The 25775-nt window shown below is 32.9% G+C and overlaps 4 protein-coding genes across 6 annotated transcripts; 2 read left to right on the forward strand and 2 right to left on the reverse strand.

The window, feature by feature from the left end:
* Positions 1 to 2528: 2528 nt before the first annotated feature.
* LOC123899082 (protein TIFY 8) lies at positions 2529 to 7673 on the forward strand. 2 transcript variants are annotated; one of them, XM_045950140.1, is made up of 6 exons: positions 2529 to 3082; positions 3950 to 4137; positions 4264 to 4706; positions 4828 to 4915; positions 6649 to 6877; positions 7269 to 7673. In XM_045950140.1, the coding sequence occupies exons 1-6, from the start codon at positions 2854 to 2856 to the stop codon at positions 7355 to 7357; spliced, it is 1266 nt and encodes a 421-aa protein (XP_045806096.1). In that variant the 5' UTR covers positions 2529 to 2853; the 3' UTR covers positions 7358 to 7673. The 2 variants fall into 2 exon arrangements, with proteins under 2 accessions (XP_045806096.1, XP_045806095.1); XM_045950139.1 differs by having other exon boundaries at positions 2558 to 3082; positions 4825 to 4915.
* Positions 7674 to 10542: 2869 nt separating this feature from the next.
* Positions 10543 to 13854, reverse strand: LOC123897422 (probable galacturonosyltransferase 3). Of its 2 annotated transcripts, none has more exons than XM_045948059.1 (9): positions 13572 to 13854; positions 13458 to 13495; positions 13335 to 13365; positions 13163 to 13210; positions 12914 to 13051; positions 12581 to 12718; positions 12121 to 12455; positions 11083 to 12028; positions 10543 to 10847 (listed from the first exon to the last, which is right to left on the reverse strand). In XM_045948059.1, exons 1-9 carry the CDS (start codon positions 13620 to 13622, stop codon positions 10572 to 10574), a joined length of 2001 nt encoding a protein of 666 aa, XP_045804015.1. In that variant the 5' UTR covers positions 13623 to 13854; the 3' UTR covers positions 10543 to 10571. The 2 variants fall into 2 exon arrangements, with proteins under 2 accessions (XP_045804015.1, XP_045804014.1); XM_045948058.1 differs by having other exon boundaries at positions 13163 to 13213.
* Positions 13855 to 15490: 1636 nt separating this feature from the next.
* LOC123898681 (B3 domain-containing transcription factor VRN1-like) lies at positions 15491 to 17048 on the forward strand. The gene is made up of 5 exons (XM_045949694.1): positions 15491 to 15710; positions 15804 to 16221; positions 16306 to 16362; positions 16461 to 16537; positions 16615 to 17048. The coding sequence occupies exons 1-5, from the start codon at positions 15642 to 15644 to the stop codon at positions 16870 to 16872; spliced, it is 879 nt and encodes a 292-aa protein (XP_045805650.1). The 5' UTR covers positions 15491 to 15641; the 3' UTR covers positions 16873 to 17048.
* Positions 17049 to 19237: 2189 nt separating this feature from the next.
* On the reverse strand, positions 19238 to 25462 carry LOC123899663 (coiled-coil domain-containing protein 93). Its single transcript, XM_045950856.1, has 11 exons — positions 25179 to 25462; positions 24948 to 25092; positions 24749 to 24832; positions 24532 to 24645; positions 24207 to 24386; positions 23854 to 23933; positions 23146 to 23185; positions 22872 to 22979; positions 21151 to 21231; positions 20277 to 20399; positions 19238 to 19549 (listed from the first exon to the last, which is right to left on the reverse strand). The coding sequence occupies exons 1-11, from the start codon at positions 25334 to 25336 to the stop codon at positions 19511 to 19513; spliced, it is 1152 nt and encodes a 383-aa protein (XP_045806812.1). The 5' UTR covers positions 25337 to 25462; the 3' UTR covers positions 19238 to 19510.
* Between the last annotated feature and the right edge of the window lie 313 nt (positions 25463 to 25775).

Genomic DNA, 25775 nt, shown 5'->3' on the forward strand with positions numbered 1-25775 from the left:
ACTTCTTTTTTCACATAAATTCTCGCACACCTAAAAATATCAAAAAACACATCCGACCGAATCATGCATTTGAAGTGTGTGAGATACCTACCAGGCTACCATGAACGTGAAACACTCATAAAAATATATAATGAAAAAGTATTTGTTTCATTATAATTTATAAATATTGGGACACTCTATTTAAGTATACACGTATAATTGAGAAAATATATATAAAAAATAAATAATACATGTCTTTAAAATAATTAAAGTATATGTATTTTAAATAGAATTTCCAAATATTTGTAATCAAGCAAAATTTTCTCATAGAATGGATGGGATATTGTTGTTGATTTTACTCAAATCATAGTGAGAAGTAGTTTCTCATAAAATTTCCTCATGCTACTTATGTTTCTTTACATGATGAACATGATGATTTGATTTTGAGTCATAAAATTCAATTGGGTCAGTTTGTTTTTGTTGATCGGTTTGAAGCTTCTTCACCTGTTCCTTTAATTTCCTGGTACACCTGAAGATATTTTTGCTACACATTCACTTTCATTTCCTGACAACAACAATATCATTAATGATATTAAGAACAACAAAAGAAAACACTGTTGTTTGTTGCTTCTGAGAATTCTAGAAATGTGTTTGGTGTGAAGAAGGAGAATAAAAGAGGAGAATTTGAGCATAGAAAACACCGTTTCGAAAAGTTATGTTTCGAAACTAAGCGAGTTTGGAATCTAACTTTCAGAATATAATTTTTTTTTTTTTTTTTTTGAAATTTTAGGAACCTAAGATTCAAAATTATATGCATTCGGAACATACGTTCCAAAATGATCTGAAGGATAATTTCATCAATTTAGGAGTTTGTGCTAAATATAGAAGGTCACAAGAACAATTTTCATCCATTAATATCTAAATTTGACACTCATTTATTAATGGTGTTTTTTTTTTAACATGTAAATCAAAGATGTTCAGTAATTTGTGTGATTATTGTGATAAGTGAACTATAATTTTCATAATTTTGGTTTGAACTATCCATATATTATTATTTTTTGGTTAAGTAGTCTAGTGGATAGAAATTTCACTCTTAAGGTGAATAAGTGAAGTGACCGGGGTTCGAACCCCGATCTTCTGCATATATAATGCAATATCCTTGCCATCCGAGTTAAGCTTACGAGACTACTCCACCCATCTATTATCAATGAATTGTGAAAAACTTGTAAGAAAATAAAATAGGCAAAATTTTCATTATTTTAGAATGATATAATATATATCTGATAATAATTTTTGACGTTGAAAGTTGAAAATATATTCTCTTTTATCATTGTAATTTTTTTTTCATGGATGCAACATAGTAGTCCTCTATTAGATGTTGAGGTTTCACACCAAAACCTTGCTCATGTGGCAATACATATGACATGTAAATGTCACGTGTAATCATATATTATCAATTAAATTTTTCTAATTAAATCTCTCTAATGTAAAAATTAAAAAATATATTTAATTTAAGAATTTACTATTAATTCAATCTTTAAAATTGTTTTAGTAAAAAAAAATCTTTAAAATTGTCCACTTATTATCAATTTCAATTCGTTCTCAACATATTTTATGAAGGATTAATATAAATAAAATTTGACAAAGTTTGAGATTTATCTAAAATATTTATAAAGTTAAGAACTTGAGGATGTCATACAAAATCACTTATTTGATGATTTACTCAATATTTTTCAATAAAAAAAGTTCACGCATATCTGACAAAGACGCTAGTTTAACTCTAGCAGTCGATGTTAAGATCTCATTGATTGATAATCGGTAAGCATCGATGCTCTCTAAAGTGCGATGTATTCAAATTTATATTAAAAGTTAAAATTTATTATTTTCAAAAGCATGTTTCTATTACTGATTTTTTAACATATATCTCACATCTACACCTACTATTAGGTGAATTCTTCTATATACATATTATATGGATATGCACCGGTACATTTGTTGAGGTGGATGACTCTGATTGATTTACAAATAATATTTATTAATTTTTTATATTAAATACTATTTATGAATCAATCACAATCATCCACCTAAAACGTATACCGATTCATATCCACATAATATATGTACTGAAATATTAACCTATTATTAAGGAAAACATTAGTAGGTTTGAGACGATACAAAAATGGTGATTTAATCTTGTACATTCAAATGTCCTATAATTTTTAAAAGAATCTTTTATACTTAAAACTAAAGTGTCCATTTTTGTTTCTTTAACTATTGTGATTACTAATTAACATAATCATATTAATTTTTGTGATTTTCGTACCGGTATCTAATCCATTGAACCGTTTAATTTAGTCGGAAGTCAGTTTTGACATCAATAATTTCAACCACCTCCCAATTACAATTGTGAAGATCGAACCGTAATTCTCCTTAACAAATTTAAAGTCAATCACCACTAATCCAACCGATTATCGATAAAAAAAAAAAGTTGAATTTGAAATGAATCTAAACAAGTAAAAATAAAAAAGTAAAAAGCAAGAAGAAAAGCTGACAAAAGTCTCTCAATTGATTCCAGCTATATAATCTCTCCTCAAAAACATTAGACAGACAGAGTTTGAGAATGAAATGAGAGAGAGAAGTTTGACAAAAAAGACAAACAATCCACTCACACAAAACTCCACAAACAACATTTCCAACAAACACAAATCAAACACAAAGAAAGAACCTTTTTCTTTTTCAAACTACTCATTACTCTCTCTCTCTTGATCGTGGTGGTGGTTCACTTCAGCTTATACTTCTTGTCTTCTTCTTCTTCTTCTCTCCATCAACTATGCAGCAGCAGCAGCAGCAGCAGCAGAGTGAGATGGGTTTTCAATGGCGATGCTAAGAATGGTTCATTCACATTCACAGTCACACAACAACAACAACCACAACAACAACAACAATGACAACAACACTCACTTGCTCAAACCTGTCCTCCGTGATTTTCTAGGCATGAAACCCACTGATATTCCCACCGACCTTAGGTTACCGGAGGCATCAGCCTCAGCCTCCTCCGCCGCTGCTCGTCCCCTTTTCTCCTCCACCTCTGAAACCGCTTCTGGTAAGTGCAAAAATACATAAAGCTTTCATTTTTAGCTACATTACTCCTTTGCCCAACAACCCCCTTTTTTTTTTATATAGTAAATTGATTCTCATCCACTAATGTTCTCTACCTTCTTAGTGGAGTATCAATTTCATCACTTTAGTAACTATTTATTAGGTTAGGTTGCTTCTGTTGCTGTTTATTCCCTAATTTTTTGGTGTTTTTGTTAATTCTTTAATGTATTAGGCTTTTTAAGTTTGTTAGTTCTTTTTATTTTTGGTAAGTAGGCTAGTGGCTACAAATTCCACCGGATAAGTGGGATAACCAGGGTTCGAAACCCCCGACCCCTATAATGCAATGTTTCTGCCAACTGAGCTAAGCTCACGGGACACTTTGTTAATTCTTTAATGTGGTTTTGAAGTAGCTTTTTTTTTTTGTTTTTTTTTGTTTTTTTATGTTGGTTGGAGTTAATTTTTCTTCTTCTTTGGTAGGTATTGTCATGGTTTTTATGTACTTTATTTTACTTTGCAATATGGTGTAGTTTATGGTTTGATTATCTGTTTCCATGAAATGATTAAGAGTTGGTGAATTTAGTTTAATCATCTTATGATGATTGTCAAAAAAATAAAAATTAATCATCTTATGTTGAAAATTACCAATTTTAACTTTGTTATGTGCTGTCAATTTTTGTGCATTGGGAAGTATGGTGGTGATAAGAACTTTGCTACTTTGTTGTTTATTTTTTTCTTGCTTTCTTAATCAATAAATGTGTTTCTTACTTTTTCTATAGAAAGTTATAATTGAATTGAACACAGATTATTTATGGTAAGTTTATATGTTATCTTTAAAGGGACTGTAATGTTTTTCCCTTCATCAATTTGATAGAAAAGCAGGTATCGAATCATCTCGAGGGAGTTCCATACTATGGTCCAAGAAGTGATTTTTCTGGCACTGAGATAAGTAATAGACTAGTGGGGAACAAGAGAAGTAATTCTGATTCTTCATTTATGGGCTCCTCTAGAGATGCCTTTCAAATGGTCCCTGATTCCTTCCAAAACTCGCATTTGATGAAGGTTACATTGAATAATCACTTAACTATTCTCCTCCAATAACCAAAAAAAAGAAAGAAAGAAAAATTCGTTTGTTTTTTGTGTTCTTTTCTTTGATGTCTTAAGTCCTGTTTTGACGTTTTCGTACAGGTCCTCCGAAATGCGTCTGGAGGAGAAAGGTCTAGAAGGCCTAATGATGATGAAGTGTTGCTTAGTATGCAGTCAATGAAGCCATCTTCTAGTTCTCAGATATTTCATCCTCCCGCCAACACTAAATTTGATGCGAATAAATGGGAAAGGTCTATTCTCATGAATGCTGGCCCTTCCGTACAGCATCCTCTGCGTGGAGGACAATTGACTCCTTTTGCACACCAATTAGCTTCAAACAAGATTAGAGATGCCAATGCCGGCCCTTCATTTATCTCTCAGTCTGCAGCTGATGAAGGATCAAGAACTGGAATCAAGGGCCCTGGAATTTTAAGTTCCATAAACACAGGTGCTACTGCTACTGAGAAAATTTCGTCTGCTGTGTTGCTTGGTGGAAGCAGGCCAAAGCCTCTAAGTAATATAGTAGAATCCTCCACACCTCCAAGGTAAATCTATCTTATGAATACTGTTGCTCAAATTCACCTTGATTCTATTTATTTTCACTCCCTTTACCTTGGGAAAAAAGGAGAAGTTGCCTGACTTTATGCATTCTGGTATTAACAGCAGTCAACATGGGCTAACACCTACCAGCCGCCAGATGACTATCTTTTATGGAGGTCAAGCTCATGTTTTCGATGATGTTCACCCACACAAGGTATGACCTCCTATTCTTAAGATGACATATTGTTGACCGCATTTAATGACATATTGTGCCTTATAATTTGGTCTGTGGTTTGCTCATGGTTGATTTAGCAATCATTCTATCCACTACTCAAATTGTGGAGATAACATTTTCTTCAAAGTCTTATTACAGTTAAATTTAAACTCATCAGATTTAAGCTGACAAACAGTGTTGATACTAGTAGTTGATTTCCATACCGCAACTGCGTTGCAGTTTCTAAAACTTGTTTGGCTAGTCACCACAAAATATGGTGGATCTGCTGAACCTATACTATCTTATAGAGAAGACTTAATAGTAACCAATAATAGATTTGCTTAAGCTTTGGTACACTGGTGGAGTCACTTTTGAAAACAGTATTTTCTCTTGCCGGTCTGATCAGTTACTTACTTCAGGATTTCTTTGAGAGTTTCAGAATATATATTCTTTTTTTTAATCGAATGTATTTGAGTGACAGTTTTTAAAGATATAGTTAAGACAGCAGTATATAAAGTCAGTTTATGGATGTGTTTTGTATCTTATCTTCACTAGGATTTTTTATTGATCTTTTCAAAATGGATTTTTTCTGAAGTTTGTAAGTTTTCAAATTATTTAAATGACGTTTGGCTTCCAAAAGACACTGCTGATTTTGATTTATAGTTGAATTCACTCACTTTGTATCGAACACTAGCACTTTGCGTCAAATACAGATCCATCATGAAATTTAGGTCCGGCTTAAAAATTAACAGAGCTGATATTTGTAGCAAAGATTGTGTTAGACATGCTCAGCTGTCTGCTTGTTTAAGACTTCACTGAATGCATACCTGTGTTCAATTGAAGGAGCAATAGAGCTCCTTTCACTGGGAGTGTGCATTGGAACGTGACAAAATAGTTGTCCTTGTTCCAAATCTTAACCAAAGAGGGGCTCAAGTATAAGTTACATTTGGAAGCGCTTATTTGAGCTTATTTCATAACACAATCACTTGTATTAGTGTTGGGAATTAACTTATAATAGTATTTTATGTTGCACCTATAAACTGTTTTCAGCTTATCTTAGTCATTCCCTCTTTGATTCTCATTCATCCCCAAATTCTATTCTTATATTGAAAATAAGTTTTGACAACCAAATAGTTTTTCAACATGCATAGTCAAGACAAACTGATTTCTGAGTGGGTAAAACAAACTGCAGTGGTCATCAATAATTTTATCTGGGAGATAGCACTTTCAATAAAACGTGAAAGAAATCTGCTTGAAGTCCTTTGAAAATTTGAAATGCAATATGTCTTGATTGATACTGCAGATTGATTCCGAAAGTGTTTATTGTCAACTGTTTCAGAGTGTAATTATTATATGTGATGTGTGTGTGAGTCTCTCTCTCTCTATATATATATATATCTCGGCTAGATGGATCAATCAATGCCTTTGGGATTTAACGAAAACCAAATTTCAGTAAAATCATTTAGGGCAGAGTCATTTTAACGGTTCACCTATTTTCCTTAGAGGTCTTTCTTTGTCTAGTTTTCATAATAGCCTGGGTTGAATGATAAATCATGAGGAAGGTATGATGTTCTTGGAATGGAAGTTTTAAAGAGCGTAATAGTTTGGCCTGGCTTTGAAATCTTCACATGTCATAACGAAAGGTCTTTTATATGCTCATTTGAAATTTTATGCATGCACAAATAGGGTTTCACATTTTATCTTGACTTCTGCATGTTCTTTGGTTTATGCAGGCAGATGTTATAATGGCTTTGGCTGGATCAAATGGTGGATCTTGGTCAACAACATTCTCTCCGAAATCTGCTGCAAAGCTGGTTAATGATAGTAACTTGCATAGTGGAGAAAATGAAACAGGATTAGTGAGTAATGTGGCATTCCCACAAGAGCTTCATGGGAAGCTGTCTTTTACTGGCAGTTCTAGCCGTGCCGTTGGGCCTGGGGATCGTGTGTCTACTCCAGCCGGTAAGCCTCAAGCATACTACATATAGTTTGATTTGACTACTTTATAGTTTATAATGCCTAATTGTCTATAGTAGTAATGCCGCACAGTATATGATCTCGACTGTTAATCTGAGATCAGATGGCTCATATTACATTACACAATAACAAAATTTAGCTTTAAATGACATTGACTGTTAATTTGAGATCGGATGTTGTGTGAAACATTTACTACTCCAAATCCATCGATCTTTCTGAATTCATTAGAATATTGGCCTCATTGTTTGCTATAGACTTTGCTTGAACCAACTCTAAATCTTTTCATGATTTCTGTTGTGACATGATCCATTGGAAAGTTTCATCTTTTTGAACTGTTTAATTTGTTATTGATTGATTGCTAAATATCTGGTTGTAGGGGCACACCAAGGAAGCATTTTTGCTAAAGATACGAGAAATCCAGTTCAACCAGCCAATCCTAGTTCCGAAGACAAAAGACATCAGTGAATAGAGTTCGAGGCTAAAATGCTTTTCTCTTCCTATTCAATGGAAGTCCGAAAAACTTTCTCTTATTTATTCTAATTATTATAGGGTATCATCCTCTTTTGTCAAATTTTCTCATAATCTTTCAAGTCCTTTTATATAAAAAGATTATGTGGGGAGCTAGAGTAGGATGATTGTTTAAAGAGGCCTAACAGATACATCAGCTAAATTTATGAACATCATTAAAAATTATCTTATTTTGCAGTTTGTTAGTTTCTAAATCAGTTACCTTATAAGATGAAGTAGATTCTTGATATGATTAGGAACATCAACTTTATATCGATCAGCTGCGGTTCAATAGAATCAAAGTCATAGGAGGAATATAACTCTGGTTTACAAAGATGAATTTTAGAGCTAACTTGCTTTGTGTTATATTTCATATGCATCGACTGTGTAAAAATTGTTAATGATAGCTGTTTAATTGTTAATCATATCCAACTTAAAAGTCATACAAATGATGATTTCTATGGACATCAAAATTATTGTCAATTATTCTTGTACAGTAAAATGTAAATCATAAGAGCAGTTGCACATTGATGATTGGTGCATATTGTATACTATACCTTTTCTCTTCTTTCAAATCACTTCAATGATCTGCCAAAAACTATCACAGGAGTAATAATTTTATGAGCGACATTGCAACTATCGAAACTATAGTTCCCACAGCAAAAATCCCACTTTCAGGTAAAATTAGCTGATCTACTATGGACCATATGCATCCATCATAAAAGCCACCACTATTTTGTGGTCAAATTCAATAATAATAATAAGACAAATGCTGCCAAATGATAAGAAATAATGTTGTATTTTTCGATACAAAAATTATACAGTACTTTTTAGTTCCTTAACATGTGTCTTAGAACATACTGCAAGACCCTAATTAAAGTCCTATTATTAACGATTTGATTATTTGATTTGCGTGAAAACTTCAGAATACTTATAACTAGATTCCATCGGGAATGGATTCTCTCAAGTGTGATTTACACTTGAGAGAATAAAGTGTAATCTAACACCATCTAAATTCATTTTATCTAAATTTTTATATGTTTCTCTCTCTTGATCAGAGAATCCATTCCCAGATTCCATCACTTTCCGTGTCATTATTACTTTCCAATCAATGTCTTATTTTATGTCAACCAAGGAACATCCTTATTACAAGTAGCAATGGCAAAACGTGAGGGGTGTCGCAGGTTAGTCCGTGGAATTGAAAAAACTTCTTTACACTTATTTTTATTAATAAGTCTCAATTTATTTTCCAATTTTTTCTTCTTAGAGTAGGAGAGAAAATCCATTTGATTTAATTACTTTAGTTTCATAAAAAATATTTTATATTTTATATTTTTTTATTTATTATAGGTTTTTAGAGGATAGAATATGGATGTTTGAATGATATAATTTTCATATTTTTAGCGGACTCGTTGATTACATATTTTAGTTTTCTTAAATTCTCTACCCAAGAGCACTTAGATGAGATGACGCAAGTATCTTCTAGCTTAATCAAAGGTTCTGGGTTCGATCCCTGTCTTGAGCATGCAGCAGTGTTAAAACTCTTAGGGAGAGTTTGCCTCCCATTTGGATCTCACAAGGCTTGAGAGATTAGTCTCTGCAGTTGCGCGCAGAGAATACCCGGTTTACACCACAACAAATTGTCTTTATAATCGGCCAACTTAACCATAAAATGGGACAAAATGAGATTTTCAACCCTACATTTTTAATTGGCCCTGCCGTCACTTTTTAAAGGGGTTAATGATGGAACATGATAAAGGGGGCGGATTGGCTTGTTTTGCCATCCCTAATTACGAGTCAAATGTGAATAGACATCCATTAGATTTAATAATCTGAATGACATGGTTTGCATACCAGGTCCTTGCAAAAGGTAAAATATCCAAATAAGAGTTCATTCCTACTAACACAGACAATATTATCTTCCCAAAAGAATGCGGAGATGATTAAACTAGATTTAAGGAGGGTCGAATAGTATGGCTGATAACCAAACTTCATTATGAATAATTGTAGACAAGCACAAGACAGACAAGCATAACTAAAGAGACTCTAGGGTTCCTAAGGATAAGAGGTTAGAACAGACAATAGACAATCATGTGAAGAGCATATGCTTAGAAGACATGTGAGAAGTTAGAGAGCTCGGTTATACTTAAAAGACCCTACTTATTCATTTTAATTTAATGCGCCCCTCGCATTGTTCAGCTAAGATGAGGAACTCCTATGGCTGGCAGCATTGGAGCAGAGATTCAAGAAGGAAAAGATGACTCCATTGTTGCCACCCTTTGTGAATATTTTGTATGAGTTTACAAGCGTACTTTCTCAGCAGCTTCTTTGGTCTGGTCAATTGTACAAATATACCAAAGAAGTCATCCTCATTGATATCTGCCAGTTTTTCAACCCAGAACTTCTGAAGAACTCAACTACCCATTAAAATTCAATAGTAGCAACAAGCTAGTCTTATTATAGTGGTATACATGAATGTGTCTCTATAATAAAAAAATAATCCATGCTTATGAGTACAACATTACGTTACACTATGCTGTTTGCACAAACATGACAATCTATTTACAGGAATTAATGATAATAGTAACAGGTCACTGACAATTAGCAAAGCATGACATTTACTAGTCTCAATGGCTGATTATTATCTGCACAAGCAGGAATACGACATAGAATGAATGGCAATTTGTTTAATTTCAATGAATATGATACTAACTGATGTCAAAAGAATCCAGAAGTGCAATATTGCCAAGGACACAAACCAACCAAATCATATAAAAAAGCAGCGAGACATAGATCAAAACCGATTTGCTACAAACATGTCGTGGTGTTTGGATCACAGTTTGCAAACCCGTCTGGATGAGGGAAACACTGAACTAGTGTACTTGTGTAGGTTTAAGATTCGATAAGTACTAGTGTATTTGTGATGCTTTTGCACTCTAATCTTTGTTTTAAATAAACAACAGATAATTACGAGATAATATTGGAATAGTTAGAGAGAAATATGCGATAATTTTTAAATTTTAAAAGAATAAAAAACTATATATATTTTTTGCTTAGATGGGTTTATCCATAGTGAACCATTTGATGTAATCATCCACCCTATACTACATGTGTTATCATCCTCAAAAGGTACAATATGAAAGTGAAGGAAATATATGGACACAAAAATTCATTATTCACTGAGGTTGCAAGCTTGAAGATATGGATTGTCAAATACAACATATTTTGACCAATATGGTTTATACTTGGAAACAGCAAGATCTAACCATGGCTTGTAGTTTCCGTTGTAGTGAACAACGGCAGCATTGTCTATCTCTGTAAGGTTCAGAGCCGGATCATAGCCAAGTCCCAAAACATGCCAACCTCGATCTAGCGGATAAGTCAAATTATAAAAGGTGATTAATCCTGGGGGTAAGGTTCCAAGCTTCCAGAGGGTTCTATCTTCATTCTGCAGAGAAGAAAAACAATAAATCTACTTCTGATAAGAAGAAACTGCTATCTACAAGCACAATAAGACATGGCTTTATGGTAATTGACTTTGATGCCTAGAAATGAAGGGCTACACAGATAGGAATCTTCAGGAAAACAATTTCAGTACATGATATTCAGAAAACAGAACAATTAAAAATAATTAGGTATATTTTGACAAATATAACAGGAGGAATAAGAATTGTGAATTTTACCAAATCTTGCCACCGATGATAGATTCCGGTGATGTTTCGTTTTTTCCACTCCCTCAAGTCAAACATATTCATGCCAAATGCCCAACCACATGCATCGGGACTAAAATTGTTGGAGATCAGCGGATTACTAAAATTTAGGTATTTATCAAACCTATGGAAGCTCTCCTTGCATGTCTCCACTGCACCGATCACCATACCTTTCATATCAATTGACCAAAGAGGTGTCAAATCTTTCTGCACGACAATGTCATCATCCAGGAATAGAACTTTGTCCAATTTTGGATAAACTTCAGGAAGGTAGAACCTTAAGTGATTCAGCATTGACAAATATTTGGGATTTCTATATTTTAGATTGTCAGAACCAGCAGAGAGGGAAGAAGGATGATTGGCTTTAAAGTAATACTCCTTGAGTCTTGCTGATTCAAGTTGACGTAAAACAGAACAATATGAGGAATTCAGCCACTTGAAATCATCAATATTCTGAACATCAATGGTTGCTTTAGAAGGAGGGTTGATGATAAACCACATTCTCATTGCTGCAAAATTTAATTTGTCAGTTACTATATGGAATACATGCTTCTCAGGCTCGTTTGCATTCAGCACAGTAGAATTAACAACCACAGATGCAGCCAATACATTATCAGAAAAGATAGCATAGTGGTAAAGAGATGGATTATCAATATTTTCATTGCCAATATTTCCTTTCTTATGATATCCCTTTAGGTAATAATCCCCTGCGAGTTGCAGGGAAAGACAATGCAATGGTCTAGGAAATGTTTTCGCAGCTAGCTGAATCAAAAATGCACTTCTTTTCTTCTGCATATTCACTCTATTTTCAGTTGTTTGAAGCATCTCCCTTAACTTCCTTGCCACTAAAATGCAGTCGTAAAGTCGGTCCTTTGCTATAGAAAGAGCGTGACCCATAGCTTTTGCCCAATCAAGTGCTCTAGCAAAGGCAATAGGTAGAAACTTTATTATATGTAAATTGAAACAACCTAATTAGTCTAAGAAACAAGTCAAAGTCTATAAAAAAAATACCCAGTGTGAAGCTCGGCATCAGAAGTTGCATCTCCAATAGCTAGTTGACTAGCTCTGGAGTGGTTGACAAGAGCTTTGTAAAGACCAGTTTTGTTCATAGACTTTGCAATATTGGTATAAGCTTTGGCCATTATTATTTGGTCTCGCATGAGTTTAAGAGTTGAATCAGAATTTGGGTTTTCATATTCTTTCCTCCATATACTATACTTTCCCTTGGTAGTGGTATCAAATCCTTTGGAGCGTTCAATTGCTGCTGATACAATGCGATTGTCAGTTTCTTTGTTTTGCTGAATAAGTTCAGCAGTACGAGCTTTTCTTCTTTTAAGCCGCATCATCTAATGGATAGGAAACTATTAACAAAAAGCCCAAACCCACCGCAAAAAAAAAAAAACAAAATTATTTCTCTTTTCCCTATCATTCATTGTTTGGCGAGCTGTAGAAGACAAATTTGGATTATTACCCGGCGCTTGATCTTCACCGGAGTCATTAGTGAGGAATGTGGAATTTGAACCAAGCTTTCTTCGGGATAACGTTCATCTGTGGAATGCCTGAGATTGTCTTCAAATATTGAATCAGTTTGCAATGACTCCACTCCTCCCTTTAATTATATAATATTGCAAATATTACCAAATAGTCAAGGGTGGTACATAAACCACAATAAAGTAAAAAAGGCAACTCAAATTGGAATTAAAATCGAAAATTTCATACACTTAAAACAAGAAGCTTAAATCCTAAATCAAATACACTGCAGGGTTCATGTTTTCAGCTCTAGATAAAAGCGAAGACGAAGTACCTGTGAGTTATTTTGATGTTCAGTGTTTGCATTAGTAGGGCTTTCCCAAACCCAAGAATCAGATAAGTCCCTCATTTTCAATCTAGCTAACCGAATATGACCAGACGCATCGCTATAAGTTGCAATTATATCTACATCCTACATAAAATCATCATCATGATTATTGTATGATGATTTGATCATTATCACATATATACAAATAATGTCATATAATAATAATAATAATAATAATAATAATAATAATAATACCTTTTCATCGGGATAATTGCGGATTCTAGATTTAGTTATATCTCGTTCCTGCTAACAACATTTAGGACAAATTAAGTTAATTTCAAAGGTAAACTACAAATTAATTAGTTAATTAATTAACTAATTAATGATGTTAACATTAATTAAGATGAATACACACACAGAGACGCACCTTGGTTCGATGACATTGATCACAAGATCCACTGCAGAGAGAAATAGAGAAAATAAGTAAGATCTTGAAAAGGTACTATAAGAAAATAACAAGAGATGAATGAATAGTTAGTTAGTTAGTTACATGGTTGTGGAATCTGCAACATGATGAAAAAACAAAACCTGCAAACGCAAACGCAAATATAAGGGAAAAACGTAAACCCTAGAAATTGAATTGAACTGAATTGAATATTATTACCGAAAAGAAGAAGAAGAAGAAAATAAAGAGGAGTAGCGGGTGAGTCTCCATGCGAGTGAGTTTGAATGAATGATTTGAATCTTTGTTAACTCTTAACTAATTATTGTTACATCACTGTGTGCGTGTTTTTCTTCTAATCTATGATTAGATCACAGATCCTCTAATCTAATCCCCTGTTTTGTTACTTCTGTCTCGTTTCTCCTTCTTTCTATCATTTTCTTCCTTGCTTGACCAAAAACCATAGCATTTTTTTTATTTTTTTTTACAAACCATAGCAAAAATTATTAAACTCATAATTTGTCTAAAAATGTTTTAACTTTTTACATATTTATCCATATAATATTAATTATTATATGAAAAATGATAATTAGTGTTCATGGGGCACCAATTAAAGAGATTAACATAGCGTCCCTGTGAGCTTATCTCAGTTGATAGAGACATCGCACTATATGTAAAGGAGTCTGAATTCGAATTCAGGACACTTCACTTATTCATAGGTAGATTTTTTATCTATCAGGTTACTTGACAAAAAAAATAAAATTAATGTAGCAAAATAATCTTTCATTCTCTATTATATTATATCTCTATCTCTATTATATACATAGCGAGATTCCCACGAAGCTTTCTCATAAATTCTCGTAGAAATTGCTTAGGTGTCATTTAATTAGAGAGATTATATGTGTAAAATATACATTTTTTTTGCAAATGCAGTTGGTCTAATTGGTATGGAGTTGAAACTTATTCTCCAAGGACATGTGGTCAGCTCTCATGTGTTCAACGTTAGGGCGTTTTTTTTATCATAAAATAGATTAAACCTAAAAAAATAAAAACTAAGGAACAAAAATAACATACAAAATGTAGAGGCATTTTTGTTCAAATCCTAGTCAAGACAAAATTATATTATTTTGGGGTGGGTGGGGTAGCTCGGTTGGCACTTGCTGACTGAGCGGGTGTAGGCTGTGTTGGTCAGGGGTTCGATCCTTGGCAGCAGCAATTGTAGTATTTTCTTTGTAAATAAGTTGGTGGTACTTATAAACCATCAACTTTTAAAAAAAAAAAAAAAAAAAAAACAATTTTTTTTTTTATGAAAATCCATTTTACCAATATAAAAATAGTCCGGATCAAATCAGACAAAAATGTCAACTTTTATATGACACCTCTAATAATTCTTTACTGGATAATCGTATTACAAAATCGACCGTTGAATTAAAAAATAATATATCATAGATCATGTCTATATTAAAATATGACATTAATTGGAAATCATTTGATACGATAGTGAAATACATCAAAATAACAATTATCTTATATACTTTATATATACATAAGATAATTACATTTAATAAAGACAAACATATAACAAGTTGCGCCACTATTTTTTTTGGATGGCAAAACCAACCCTGTTAAACTACTACTTCCTAAAGCCTACGAGACACCGCACTTTTATAAATGACTCTTTGAATTCTTTTCAAAATAACCACAGCCTCTAGTGCTGGAACTTTCAATAAATGAGTTAATTTTTGTCTATATTTTCCTTTGGAACGAGAGTATTAATACAAAGAAAAAAGTTACAATTAAAAGAAGAGATCAAACCTTGTGTGTTTCATTGATACCATGCAGAAATTAGTGACCAACCACATTCATGATAAAAACTAAATAGAGCAAAAAGTGATAGGACTTTTATGCAATGGTTGAAGAATCTGTCTGGTTCCATGCTTCCTGTCTTAGCTGGACAAATTCAGACTTACTTCCAATATTCACTACAATTGATATATTTATTACTTACACAGTAAAAAGTGATATACAAGAAAAGCTAAAAATAGAATAGAATGACAAAACAAGTAAGAAGTTAATTTGGAGTAAAAGATTTTAACTTAACACAAAATTGGTTTTGCTTTTATCTTTGGTTGCAAAGAAAAAGCAAAGATGCAGAACACACAGAAAAAGTATTATATCCATTTTCTTCAAATGCCAGTCAATGAAATCAACTCAGCAAGTTTCTTTAGAAAATATCAAAAAACCAAACTAAACTACTAATTTCTCATTTCTCATCTCTTCAAGATCTCAATCATGTCATTGTATAACACTCCAAAGTTCTTCAAGATTATCCAAAATCATGAACTGCAAAATGGTGAAATAGTAAGTTCTTTATTATTATCTCCTAAACATTGTTGTTTCTTTCATATATATATATTCAAACAAACTTCAACTGTCTGTGATTTTTTGTTGCAGAGAATACCAAAGAAATTTGTGGGAAAATATTGGAAAGGAATGCCGAATCCGGTAGTGATTACACTACCAAATGGTGTTGAACAAGAATTATTTTGGGTGAAGCATGATGGAGATATATGGTTACAAAAGAATTGGGAGAAAATAGCTAAGTTTCTCAAATTTGGTTATTTAGTTATTTTTAAATACATTGGAGGAGTATCTTTTAAGCTTAAGATATTCGGAATCGATTGTTTGGAAATCGACTATTCCAAAATTAAGTTCAGAGATGAACAAGTTGTGAGTGATGATGACAGTGTTGAAGTTACAAAATCACAAAAGAAGAGAAAAATGAAAGTTGAATTTGATATTGATACCTTAAGTGATGAATTATTTGTTGATCAAACTAACATTGCTGGTACCTCTCAAACAAGAAAAAGGGGTAAGAAAAAAATGATTATGGATTTTTATGCTAATCATAAAAATGTATCATGTTAGTTTATTTTTTATTGTAATCAATTTGCAGCTAGTAATAGAAGAATCATGAAAAAGAAGGCCACAAAATGCTCAACTAATGGAATAGGTACTTAACTTATCTAATTACTTTCCCATGATTTGTTATTGTTATTGCTGAAGTTCACTATTGTTCATTTTATGAGAATATAAATTTTTTATTTATAGGTATAGGTACTAGCAGAGGTGTGACTCCAAGTTTTAAACTGAAATTGACAAAAACTTATGCAACAGGCTATTTATTTGTAAGTTTACTATTAAAAATTTCTAATAATTTTTAATTTAATTAATAAATGTCTAACAAAACCATTAATTGAAACAGAGAATTCCATGTGATTTTTCAAGAACATACCTGAAAGATTTTGAAGGAACTGTGATTATGAGAAAGATGGGTGAGGATAGGATTTGGAGGATGGATGTTAGATATGATCCTGAAGGTGATTTTTCCATTGTGAATAGTGGTTGGAAGCCATTTTGCGAGCAATATAACTTGCAAACCCGAGATGTTTGCAAGTTTGAGATGACTCGATCCAAACCACTTTCTTTTGCTGTCGCTATTAACCGAGCCAGAGGGTTATAATTTGAGGAAGATGCTGCAATATTAGAATTGTATTTTGTGGGGCTTGTTGTTTGTAGTTTGATATATTTTGATGATTTCCAGCTCTTTGTTATGTTGCTTTTTAGTATTTTTCAAACTCAAATTATGAGTACTTAATTATGATATATGTATCTATCCTACTTGAATATTGGTAGCAACTTTTTTAGAAATTTTATCGACCAACGAGCATAGCATCGCATACATTTGATATGTTGTGGCGCAAGAAAATTGAATTGCTAAACAAATTTAACTCTTCTTTGTTGGCACCTTAATATTAAGAGCAAAACTAAGAAATGCTTAACTGAGAGAGAGTAATTTAGTTCATTGATTCAAATTTGTTAAGCTTTCACTCAAAAGTGGATAACCAATTAATATATGAAAATCAATATAAACTTAGGTCTTCTTCATAATAGCAACTATCTCCTTGATTGCTGCATTTGTTCCTTTCATTGTTCACTTTCTTCAGTTCAGATAGCATAGATTCTAAGAGCTGAATAACAGTTGGAGAATTATAAAATGGAGCATCATCATGCTTCTTCTTCATCTCCTTTTTGTTGACCGCTGTTATCCTTTTGCGCTTGAGCCGGTTGCATTTGTTATGTACCACATTAAAGAAAATGATCATGTTAAAGAAAGCATTAGAAAGAACACACCACTGACCCGCAAAGCATCATGAGTCGTTGTTACCGGAGTTAAAAAAACCGTTTAAAAAGTAAATTTTCAGTCACCGAAGACACTACTAGAATGAGTGGCGGAGGTGGACTCTTCAAGATGTTTCACAGCACCGTCCAAAATTGTGCAAGTAGACCACTGTCCAGCAGGATATAACAGCCCAGATACAAGTGTATCCGCGTCTTATAGCAAGGTATGATCCGTTTTAAAATACAACATCAAATATGATATTGAAACCACTCTAATATGGTTTTGAAGCCAAGTACTTTGACCACTTTTAAACCGGATGAATTGTGTAAGGATGAGTTAGGCCCAACATCCATTTTCTAAGATGGTATCAGAGCCTATCCACGATTCGCTGGGCCACTTCGTTGGACATCGGACCCTCCACCATTTATATCCGCGCAACAAGTCCAACAGTGCTGAGCGCGAGGGGGTGTGTTAAAGAAGCCTTACATCGCTTGCGAGAAGACATGAATAAGTGTTTATAAACTAGAGGCAATCCTCATCGCCGGTTTTGTAGGGTTGAGTTAGGTCCAACTCTCAATTCTAAGATTGTGGTACTGAAACCACTCTAATGCAGTGCTTAGACCACTCACTCTTAAACCACACTCTAATATAGTTTCTCTTGTATTTAAAATTTCTATTTATGAAATATACAAAAAAAGATCTATTTTACTTTCTCTTTGAACTATACCTTCTTGTAACTCACGGCAAAATATTTGTTAAATTAAAAGTCTAACATAAAAATAGAATAGAGCAAACTTAATCCAGACATCAAACTTAAATTCTACTAGAAAGGTTATTAAATTCTAAAATAATGAATGACATAGATGACGATCGATTATTTATAGTACCTCTTTTTGATCCTCACAGAAAGCTCCACACATTTTAGGTTCTAATGGAGTGCAAATACCTTGCTAGAGGGGCTTGATGGAGTAAGTGTTTGCTATGTGTATCCTAAAAGCAATGGAGCTTGGAGCGATGATGACACTGTCTATCACTAGGTTTTTAAACTGTACTTTTTTTCTGACGGCAGCTTATGTGTTAATATCGACTAGGCTTATTTTGTCAAAAAATAAATAAAAATTAAACACTACAATGATTTTGGCATCCTGAGTTTCCATTGCTTGATTTTAATCTCTTAAATTTGACAATGGTTTCATTTTGACCGTCCAAGTTTTAATTGCTCAATTTTGACTCTCAAGTTTATCATTTTTTTGTATTTGCTAGCTCCGTTGACAGGCTAGTTTGACAACTTTACATAAATTCTTTAAGTTGTATTTTTGACTAACTATCTGACTTAAACTGACTAAGCACGGCCTATAGATAAAATTAAATGTCCATGTTATTATATAATAAAAGTGTCTACTTCATAAACTGTTTTTTGTTGAATATACATTTAAATTCTTAAAAATGCTGACACCCTCAATGAAAGATTTTTTGCTATGGTTAGAAGATCCTCCCCCAAAACATCGGGGGAGATTATGCATTTGACTTATACATAAGGTGTGTAGATCAAAAAATTTAGAAACCTATAAAAGGTGGAAAAAACGATCACCATAAATGTAGGACATGCAATTCAGGTGAGAACCAGTGCTACACCATATATTATGACGAATGCCGCTTAAAAAACTAATGCAGCTCCTTTAAAGTGACCAAGTAAAAAATCTTTATCACATTCTGAAGTATGAAAAGTGTAAGATTTTCAATCATTTGATAATAGTAAAATACCAATTGGAGAATGTCTCATCCTTTGGCGGATTGGAATGATCAACGGTTATAGGAAACTGTACAAAACCCCAACCATAAAATCGTTTTATTTAATTACTAAATAAAATGCAAATCATCACAACTGCAGCTCACGAATCAGTTTATAAAATGCAGATGATCCCTGTTAACCCATAACCATTAACCATGGTATTATTGCGAGTCTGACCATCGGAACTTAGACGCCGTAATGTAACCTCTCCTTGGTACATTTTTCCTGGCCATTAAAGAAAACTATTTGATGAGTAAAAAAAGATAAAATATTTAAAGGCAATAAAAATGACAACCAGCAATCTTATGTTTACAGAGAACGAACGAAGTTTCCAGCTAAACTGGTAAGTGGGAAATGCCATTCTGAAATCAATTGATGCCGTATCAGACACACGGCTTTGGAGTAGTTGATTTGGTGTTTAGGCGCTATTTGGATAGACAACTTAATTGTCCTTATAACATAAGTGTTTATCATATAAGGGCTTATGTATAAACTATTTGAAATCAATTAATTGTCCTTACAACCAAATTGTTTTCATATAAGCTATAAGCTGTTTTTATAAGCTAATCTTGAGAACTTATGGAAATAAGCCGAAAACAACTTATGGGACGTCATATGTTGTTTCCATAAACTCCCCCAAACAGTTTCATAAGTGTTTATGTTAGTAGATAAACTCAAATAAGTCAATCCAAACAGGCCCAAACTCTTAAACTAAAAAAATAAGTGCCTCGTCTTTCTAGTTGAGTTTACTTGGGTCATATTAATTAAAGTGAAAATCCAATGCAATTTATTATGATATCAGGATCTCGTACAAAAAAGAAAATACACATTCATCAATTATGAACTGAGGGAGAAGGTCCCCACAAAGATTAAACCTATGAAAAATTGGCACCAAAAAGCTAAAAATCTTCTAACACCGAGGCAGCCATATAATAAACCGGAAAAAGCATACCTGAAAAGCTTTCATCAGAGAATAGCAGCGCTTTTGCTCACCGATTGCTGCAGCATATCTATCCTTAAGGTCATTGCGGTTTCTCTCTTCTTGTTGAAGCCCTAGTTGAACCTTTTCTAGTTTCTGTACATATATCCAGCAGCTAAGAGTCTTAATCGCAGAAAGCACATTCGATGAAAGAATATATTACATATGATAAAAATAAAATTGTCCACAACACCAAACAGAAAATATATGGTTTTATAGGCAATGAAAATATAAACATTTTTTAAAATAAAAAACTCGATTTTTCTTCACTGAAACATCACGAAATTAAATATGGATATAGTGAACTTATTGACAAAACACACGGAGTTTCTGTCAGAAACAAAACATAAGGACTTATTGACAATGTATGCACTTCTAAAAACATAAGGACTTATGCAGAACGGAATAAGTTTCCCTTAACTTGACATAGTATGCACTTTTAAAACTGCTTGTAAAGGTCTTTTAATAGCTGACACAAAGAAATATAAGGATAGCGTTTGGTTGTAATTTTGTATATAAAAAAAAAACTACGGTGTTAAGAAAATATAATCCCAAGTTGCTAATAAAAGCTTAAGTCTGGCATTTAACTATGTTTTTCCCCCACCAAGTCAGTTATCAATCGACTCCATAAAATCCTATCACATATTTAGTTCAAAGATGGACCATTTATCTCTGAACTAATTTAAGATTACCTATTTAAGTAGAATTGAATCATCGGTATTTAATACCAACACATATATATTGATTCATGTCTGAATGCTACAGAAGCACAATCTCCAGTCGTTTTTTTTAATGTTTTTAGAACTCTAACATTAAATCGACACAAGACCTCAAGATCGGCAGTTACCTGTTGACTTCCCTTGACAATTCCTTCCATGGAATGAACAAGTTTTGTACGGCCATCAGTGCTACTAAAGGCCTCTTGAAACTGCAATAAAGTGGAAACAAAACATTGGCAACAGCTAAAACTTGTTCAGAAAACAATTTTTTCTTAACAAATAAGATGCTGAAATGTTAGGTCAAACAGTTTTTCTTAACAAATTTTTTCTCAGCCACTATGAAATGTTAACTCTTCAAGAAACATCATGCCGGAAAGAATCTGTAGAAGAATCTCATATGCAATAAATTCATTCGTCTTCACCCAACAACTCAAACTTCTTAGATTGTTGATTCATGACACAATATCAGTACCTCCTTAATCAATTGAGCATGGATCCTCTCTATTACTATAGTTTTGGGTGTATAAAACCTTAATCATGTCACTAATTCTTAATGCATGTCTTTATAGACCTAAAACTATAGTAATGGAATCTTTCATCTCTTTTGAGAACTGAAGAGGATCCCTCTACTCTGATCAATTGGTCAGAAATTCTATGTTTGCCACTGCCATTCTTCTAAATAATTAAACTTCAACACATGGTAAAATAGGTTACTGCATTATCCATGTTTCAAACCCAAAAGACTCTCACATGAGGGGCATCTTAATAGATGTTATAAAAGCATTCATCTGACATGCCTTCATCTAAGAGTTCAATCTTTTGGTATAGTTGGTTCATGATAAATGTACCGAGCTTTTAGTACTTCATAAACCCAAAAGAAAAACAAAGAAAATTTGCTCAAGTAGAATTGAAATCTATAATATTGGATAGAACAGATATTAAAATTATATGGTTTAGGTAGAGAAGAAAGAAAAAAGGAATACTAAATATAAGATTATTGATATGGTGCGGGTGCGTCATAATGTTCCACAAAATACTGACCAGAGTTTTTTTTTTTTTTCCTAAAATTAGTGCACTAGTGCAGTATTGCTAGTAGATGTCCAGGCTAATAATACCCCAAGACTACTAATCCTAATCAAATAAGGAAATAAAGTAGGAAGCATAATTAATAGGAAGTAACTCCTCAGATTGCTTCCTCAATTAGATTTATAATTTAATCTCTAATATGTAAAGGTTATTTTAGAATATTTAAATATATAATAAAATAATGAGATACTTTAGATATTCTTACACTAATCCTTCTACTATTAAGCTTGCTAAAAATGAACACTTCAAAAAGAAAATATGAAATATATAAAGCAAATTCCATGAAACCTGTGTGGGAAAACAACTCGATAATGCTAATGTTGGGGGGATTGGAATGGCTGAAAGCATAACTCAGAAAAATAGAGCAATATGGGTAGGTAAAAAGATTAATAATTTGATAAGCAGAAGCCGGAGTGATATATAAGCTAGATACTTACTGAGTAGCAGCAAAGATTACATTTTTTAAAAAAGGGAATTGTATATTAATATTGAAGAGCAATACTAAGCACAAGTGGTGCTAGGAGAACAGGTATGTTCAGAAGGCGGAAAAAATAATACAAGGGAAAACAGCACTAAATAGAAGCAGCCCTGAACAGATAGAGCGTATAGGGCAGAGAACAGAAGCATCAAGAGAAATAACTAGCATATCATCTGTATTGTTTTTTACATATTTAACATTTAGAAAGGAAAAATATATATCATAACAAAATCAAAAGGCAAATGTCAGAAAAATTAAAGCATGCTCCATTTCTCTGATGAATACCTGTGAAATGATCGAATTCAATAAAGATGTTTCCTTTAACATCAATTCTTTTATTTCCAAAAGAGCATTGTAAGTGGAATAGTATTTGCGAGTCTGTCGATGTTTTCCCTGCACAGTGGCAAATACCAAGGACATTCAAGAATAGTTAGAACAAGATGGAATATGGTTGAATAAATTTTTAACAGTAAACAACATTATCGTGCTCCTAACAAAACTTTTTCACTTTCACTTTTCTCTCCCATACAAAAACTTTCTATCAAAAGATTTTATCAACCTGGATTTGAGCATACAGTTCTGAAAGCCGGTGTTCATACCTGCACAAGCACGAATGAAAAATATCCCATAAATAAATAATACATTTCAGACAACTAGGTTCCACATTCTTATCAAACCCTCCCCGATTCCCCTGTATATTCTATTTCATCAAATCCAAATATACATTTGTATCAGGAAGATAACTCCAGCGTGAATACTAATATTTTAGAGACTTGTAGGGAAAGATTAAAGTAATTAATAAGTAATTGATCAGGGACATGCTTTCTTTCTATTAAATTTTGAATCAATTTTAATCTTAATGGGTCTCTTTCTATCCAATAATCAAACCGTCCCAGATAGTTTGGGAGACATTAATATTGTGGGAATTATGAATTAAGAATATATATTAGTATGAAAAAAAACTCATAGACATATTTACTTATTAGTTTTTTTATTTTCTGCACTTCAAGTTGAAAGTGAGTGTTAATAGCACAAAATTGGAATCAGGTCTGCGTGTATTCAACCACATTCAAAATAGTATGTTAAGTGTAAGGGCGTAGGAAATATGTGCAATGAAATTTGAAATAAAATATTGTGGACGTGTTTTAGTTACAACTAATTACAACCAAGTAAAGGACAAACTGAATCTCATTCAGGAGATAGTTTTACATAGTATAAAGTCAATGGGAAATCAAGAATGAGTGAAATATGAAAGAAGCAAACGTACTGGACAATTTCTGATTGGCACAGTAGATCATCAATCTGCCGTCTTACTGCCACTACATCCCTTAGTCTAGCAGCAAGTTCCTAAAAGAAAGGGTGCAAATGGGAAGCTTATACTATATTAATTGAAATTTGAAACAATGGAATAAGCAAGGATGAAAACTATTCAAAGAAAATTCATGGTTTTAAATTGTGGTTTGAAATCCCAAATTCCCAATTTAAAAGAATTATGCAGTTGTATTTATCTGCATTTCGGTAATTGCAACCCGACCACAACCACAATTTAAAACCACCAAGTATCAAAAAATGAGAATGGAAAATAATAGAAAGCAATTCCACTTATTAAAACTATCTTACCTTTTTCATCAAATCAACTCTTTCGAGTGATTCACTAAAAGAATGTTGAAGCCCATCAGTAAGACTCTTGCTATCACATTCATTTTCTAATTTCCTCTCTAATTCATCAATCTCAGATTGAAGTTCTGAATGCTTAGAATCGCGGTCAACCAGAAAGTGATTTTCCTTCCTTTCAAGATCCTAAACTAAAAACGAATAGCATAAGCAACACATAATATTCAATTTTAGTGCAACTATCAACTAAAAAAACCAGTTAAATCACCTACATTTTAAAGCTAGCTTGAAAATTAGAATATTAAATCAATCGAAAATAATACCAATTCACCTTCAAAGACTTCATCAACGTGTACAACTTCTGCACCGCAGAATCAGCGCCTTCCTTATCGATTCTCGATCTTAACTCATCCAACTTCTCCACAACATTCATCTTCCGGTGATTCTGTAATACAACAGAATACGAAGAATTATAAATATGAAAACCAAACAAATCAATGTAGAAATTAAAATAACAAAACATCTCATCCATATCACAATTCACAAACCAGTTCATCCAAATTGTCATTTATTGAAGTAGTTTTAAGCTGATCCTCTTGTTCAAATTCAATAGTATTTTCATGGTGATAAACCTAGGGTTCCATGGGATACGAAAAATCAGCACTGCATGAAACAAATAAGGAAATCCAATCACTATTCACAGAATTTGAAATTGAAAATTGATAAAATGAGAGTTCAATTCAACACCTCATTAAAGCGTGAAGTAAGCCACTGAATAACTGGTAAAAGAGCATCGATATCAAGATCTTGAATATGAGTTTGTTGAAGAGAGTGAGGACATTCTAGTAATTTTAGAGATTCTTCAATCCAATTCGTGTTGTTTTGATCGTGTCTGCAATTTGAATAAAGAAAATGAGAGATGAAAGATGCAAACACTGATCAGAATGAAGGTAGAGAGAGATAAGTAAGATAACATGCATTATGTTTGGGTTGAGGGTGGCGATGATCCAAGAGAGGCCGTCGGTGATTTTCTGGTGCGGCGGTGCATCAGAATTAGTGGTGTCGACGTAACCGAGTACGGAGAGCAGATCTAAAATTTGATTGACGGTTGAGATTTTGTCGAATGTGTTCTCCATGAATTTCCTTTGCCTGAAATTGTTGTGAACTGATCAAGTTTTCTTCTTCAAAAATAAGCTAAATACTACTGTATTTCTCGTCTTTGCTTAGCAATGTTGTTTTTTCTGTTAACTTTGTAACTTGGAAGTTATATGGAATATAACTTGGAAGTTATATGCTACGAACCAAATCAGAATAATATAACTTGGAAGTTATATGCTACGAACCAAATCAGAATAGGCATAGTCCGTGTCGGACACGTGTCCGTGTCCGTATCCGACACCGACACGTATGATTACATTAAATTATGTCATTTTTTAAAATTTTGATTGGTGTCAACGTGTCAGTGTTTGTGTCGTGTCCGGTGTTCGTATCTGTGTCCATGCTTCATAGGTTATATGGAATCTTTTTGTTTCAAATTATGTGTGTTTTGTTTTTTTTCACCACCAGTTTAATCTA

This window comes from Trifolium pratense, linkage group LG7, assembly GCF_020283565.1.
Source record: "Trifolium pratense cultivar HEN17-A07 linkage group LG7, ARS_RC_1.1, whole genome shotgun sequence".
NCBI classification, from domain to species: Eukaryota; Viridiplantae; Streptophyta; class Magnoliopsida; order Fabales; family Fabaceae; genus Trifolium; species Trifolium pratense.

Coding starts and splice junctions, on each gene's coding strand:
- LOC123899082 (XM_045950139.1), top strand. CDS start 2,854: ATGGCGATGCTAAGAATGGTTCATTCACATTCACAGTCACACAACAAC. Junction 4,138..4,263: donor AAAACTCGCATTTGATGAAG/GTTACATTGAAT, acceptor GTTTTCGTACAG/GTCCTCCGAAATGCGTCTGG. Junction 6,878..7,268: donor TCGTGTGTCTACTCCAGCCG/GTAAGCCTCAAG, acceptor ATCTGGTTGTAG/GGGCACACCAAGGAAGCATT.
- LOC123897422 (XM_045948058.1), bottom strand. CDS start 13,622: ATGGAGACTCACCCGCTACTCCTCTTTATTTTCTTCTTCTTCTTCTTT. Junction 13,366..13,457: donor GTTGCAGATTCCACAACCAT/GTAACTAACTAA, acceptor TTCTCTCTGCAG/TGGATCTTGTGATCAATGTC. Junction 12,029..12,120: donor GATGCCGAGCTTCACACTGG/GTATTTTTTTTA, acceptor TGCCTTTGCTAG/AGCACTTGATTGGGCAAAAG.
- LOC123898681 (XM_045949694.1), top strand. CDS start 15,642: ATGTCATTGTATAACACTCCAAAGTTCTTCAAGATTATCCAAAATCAT. Junction 16,222..16,305: donor CTCTCAAACAAGAAAAAGGG/GTAAGAAAAAAA, acceptor ATCAATTTGCAG/CTAGTAATAGAAGAATCATG. Junction 16,538..16,614: donor ATGCAACAGGCTATTTATTT/GTAAGTTTACTA, acceptor TAATTGAAACAG/AGAATTCCATGTGATTTTTC.
- LOC123899663 (XM_045950856.1), bottom strand. CDS start 25,336: ATGGAGAACACATTCGACAAAATCTCAACCGTCAATCAAATTTTAGAT. Junction 25,093..25,178: donor ACCCTCAACCCAAACATAAT/GCATGTTATCTT, acceptor TTCAAATTGCAG/ACACGATCAAAACAACACGA. Junction 23,934..24,206: donor GAGTTGATTTGATGAAAAAG/GTAAGATAGTTT, acceptor CCTTTCTTTTAG/GAACTTGCTGCTAGACTAAG.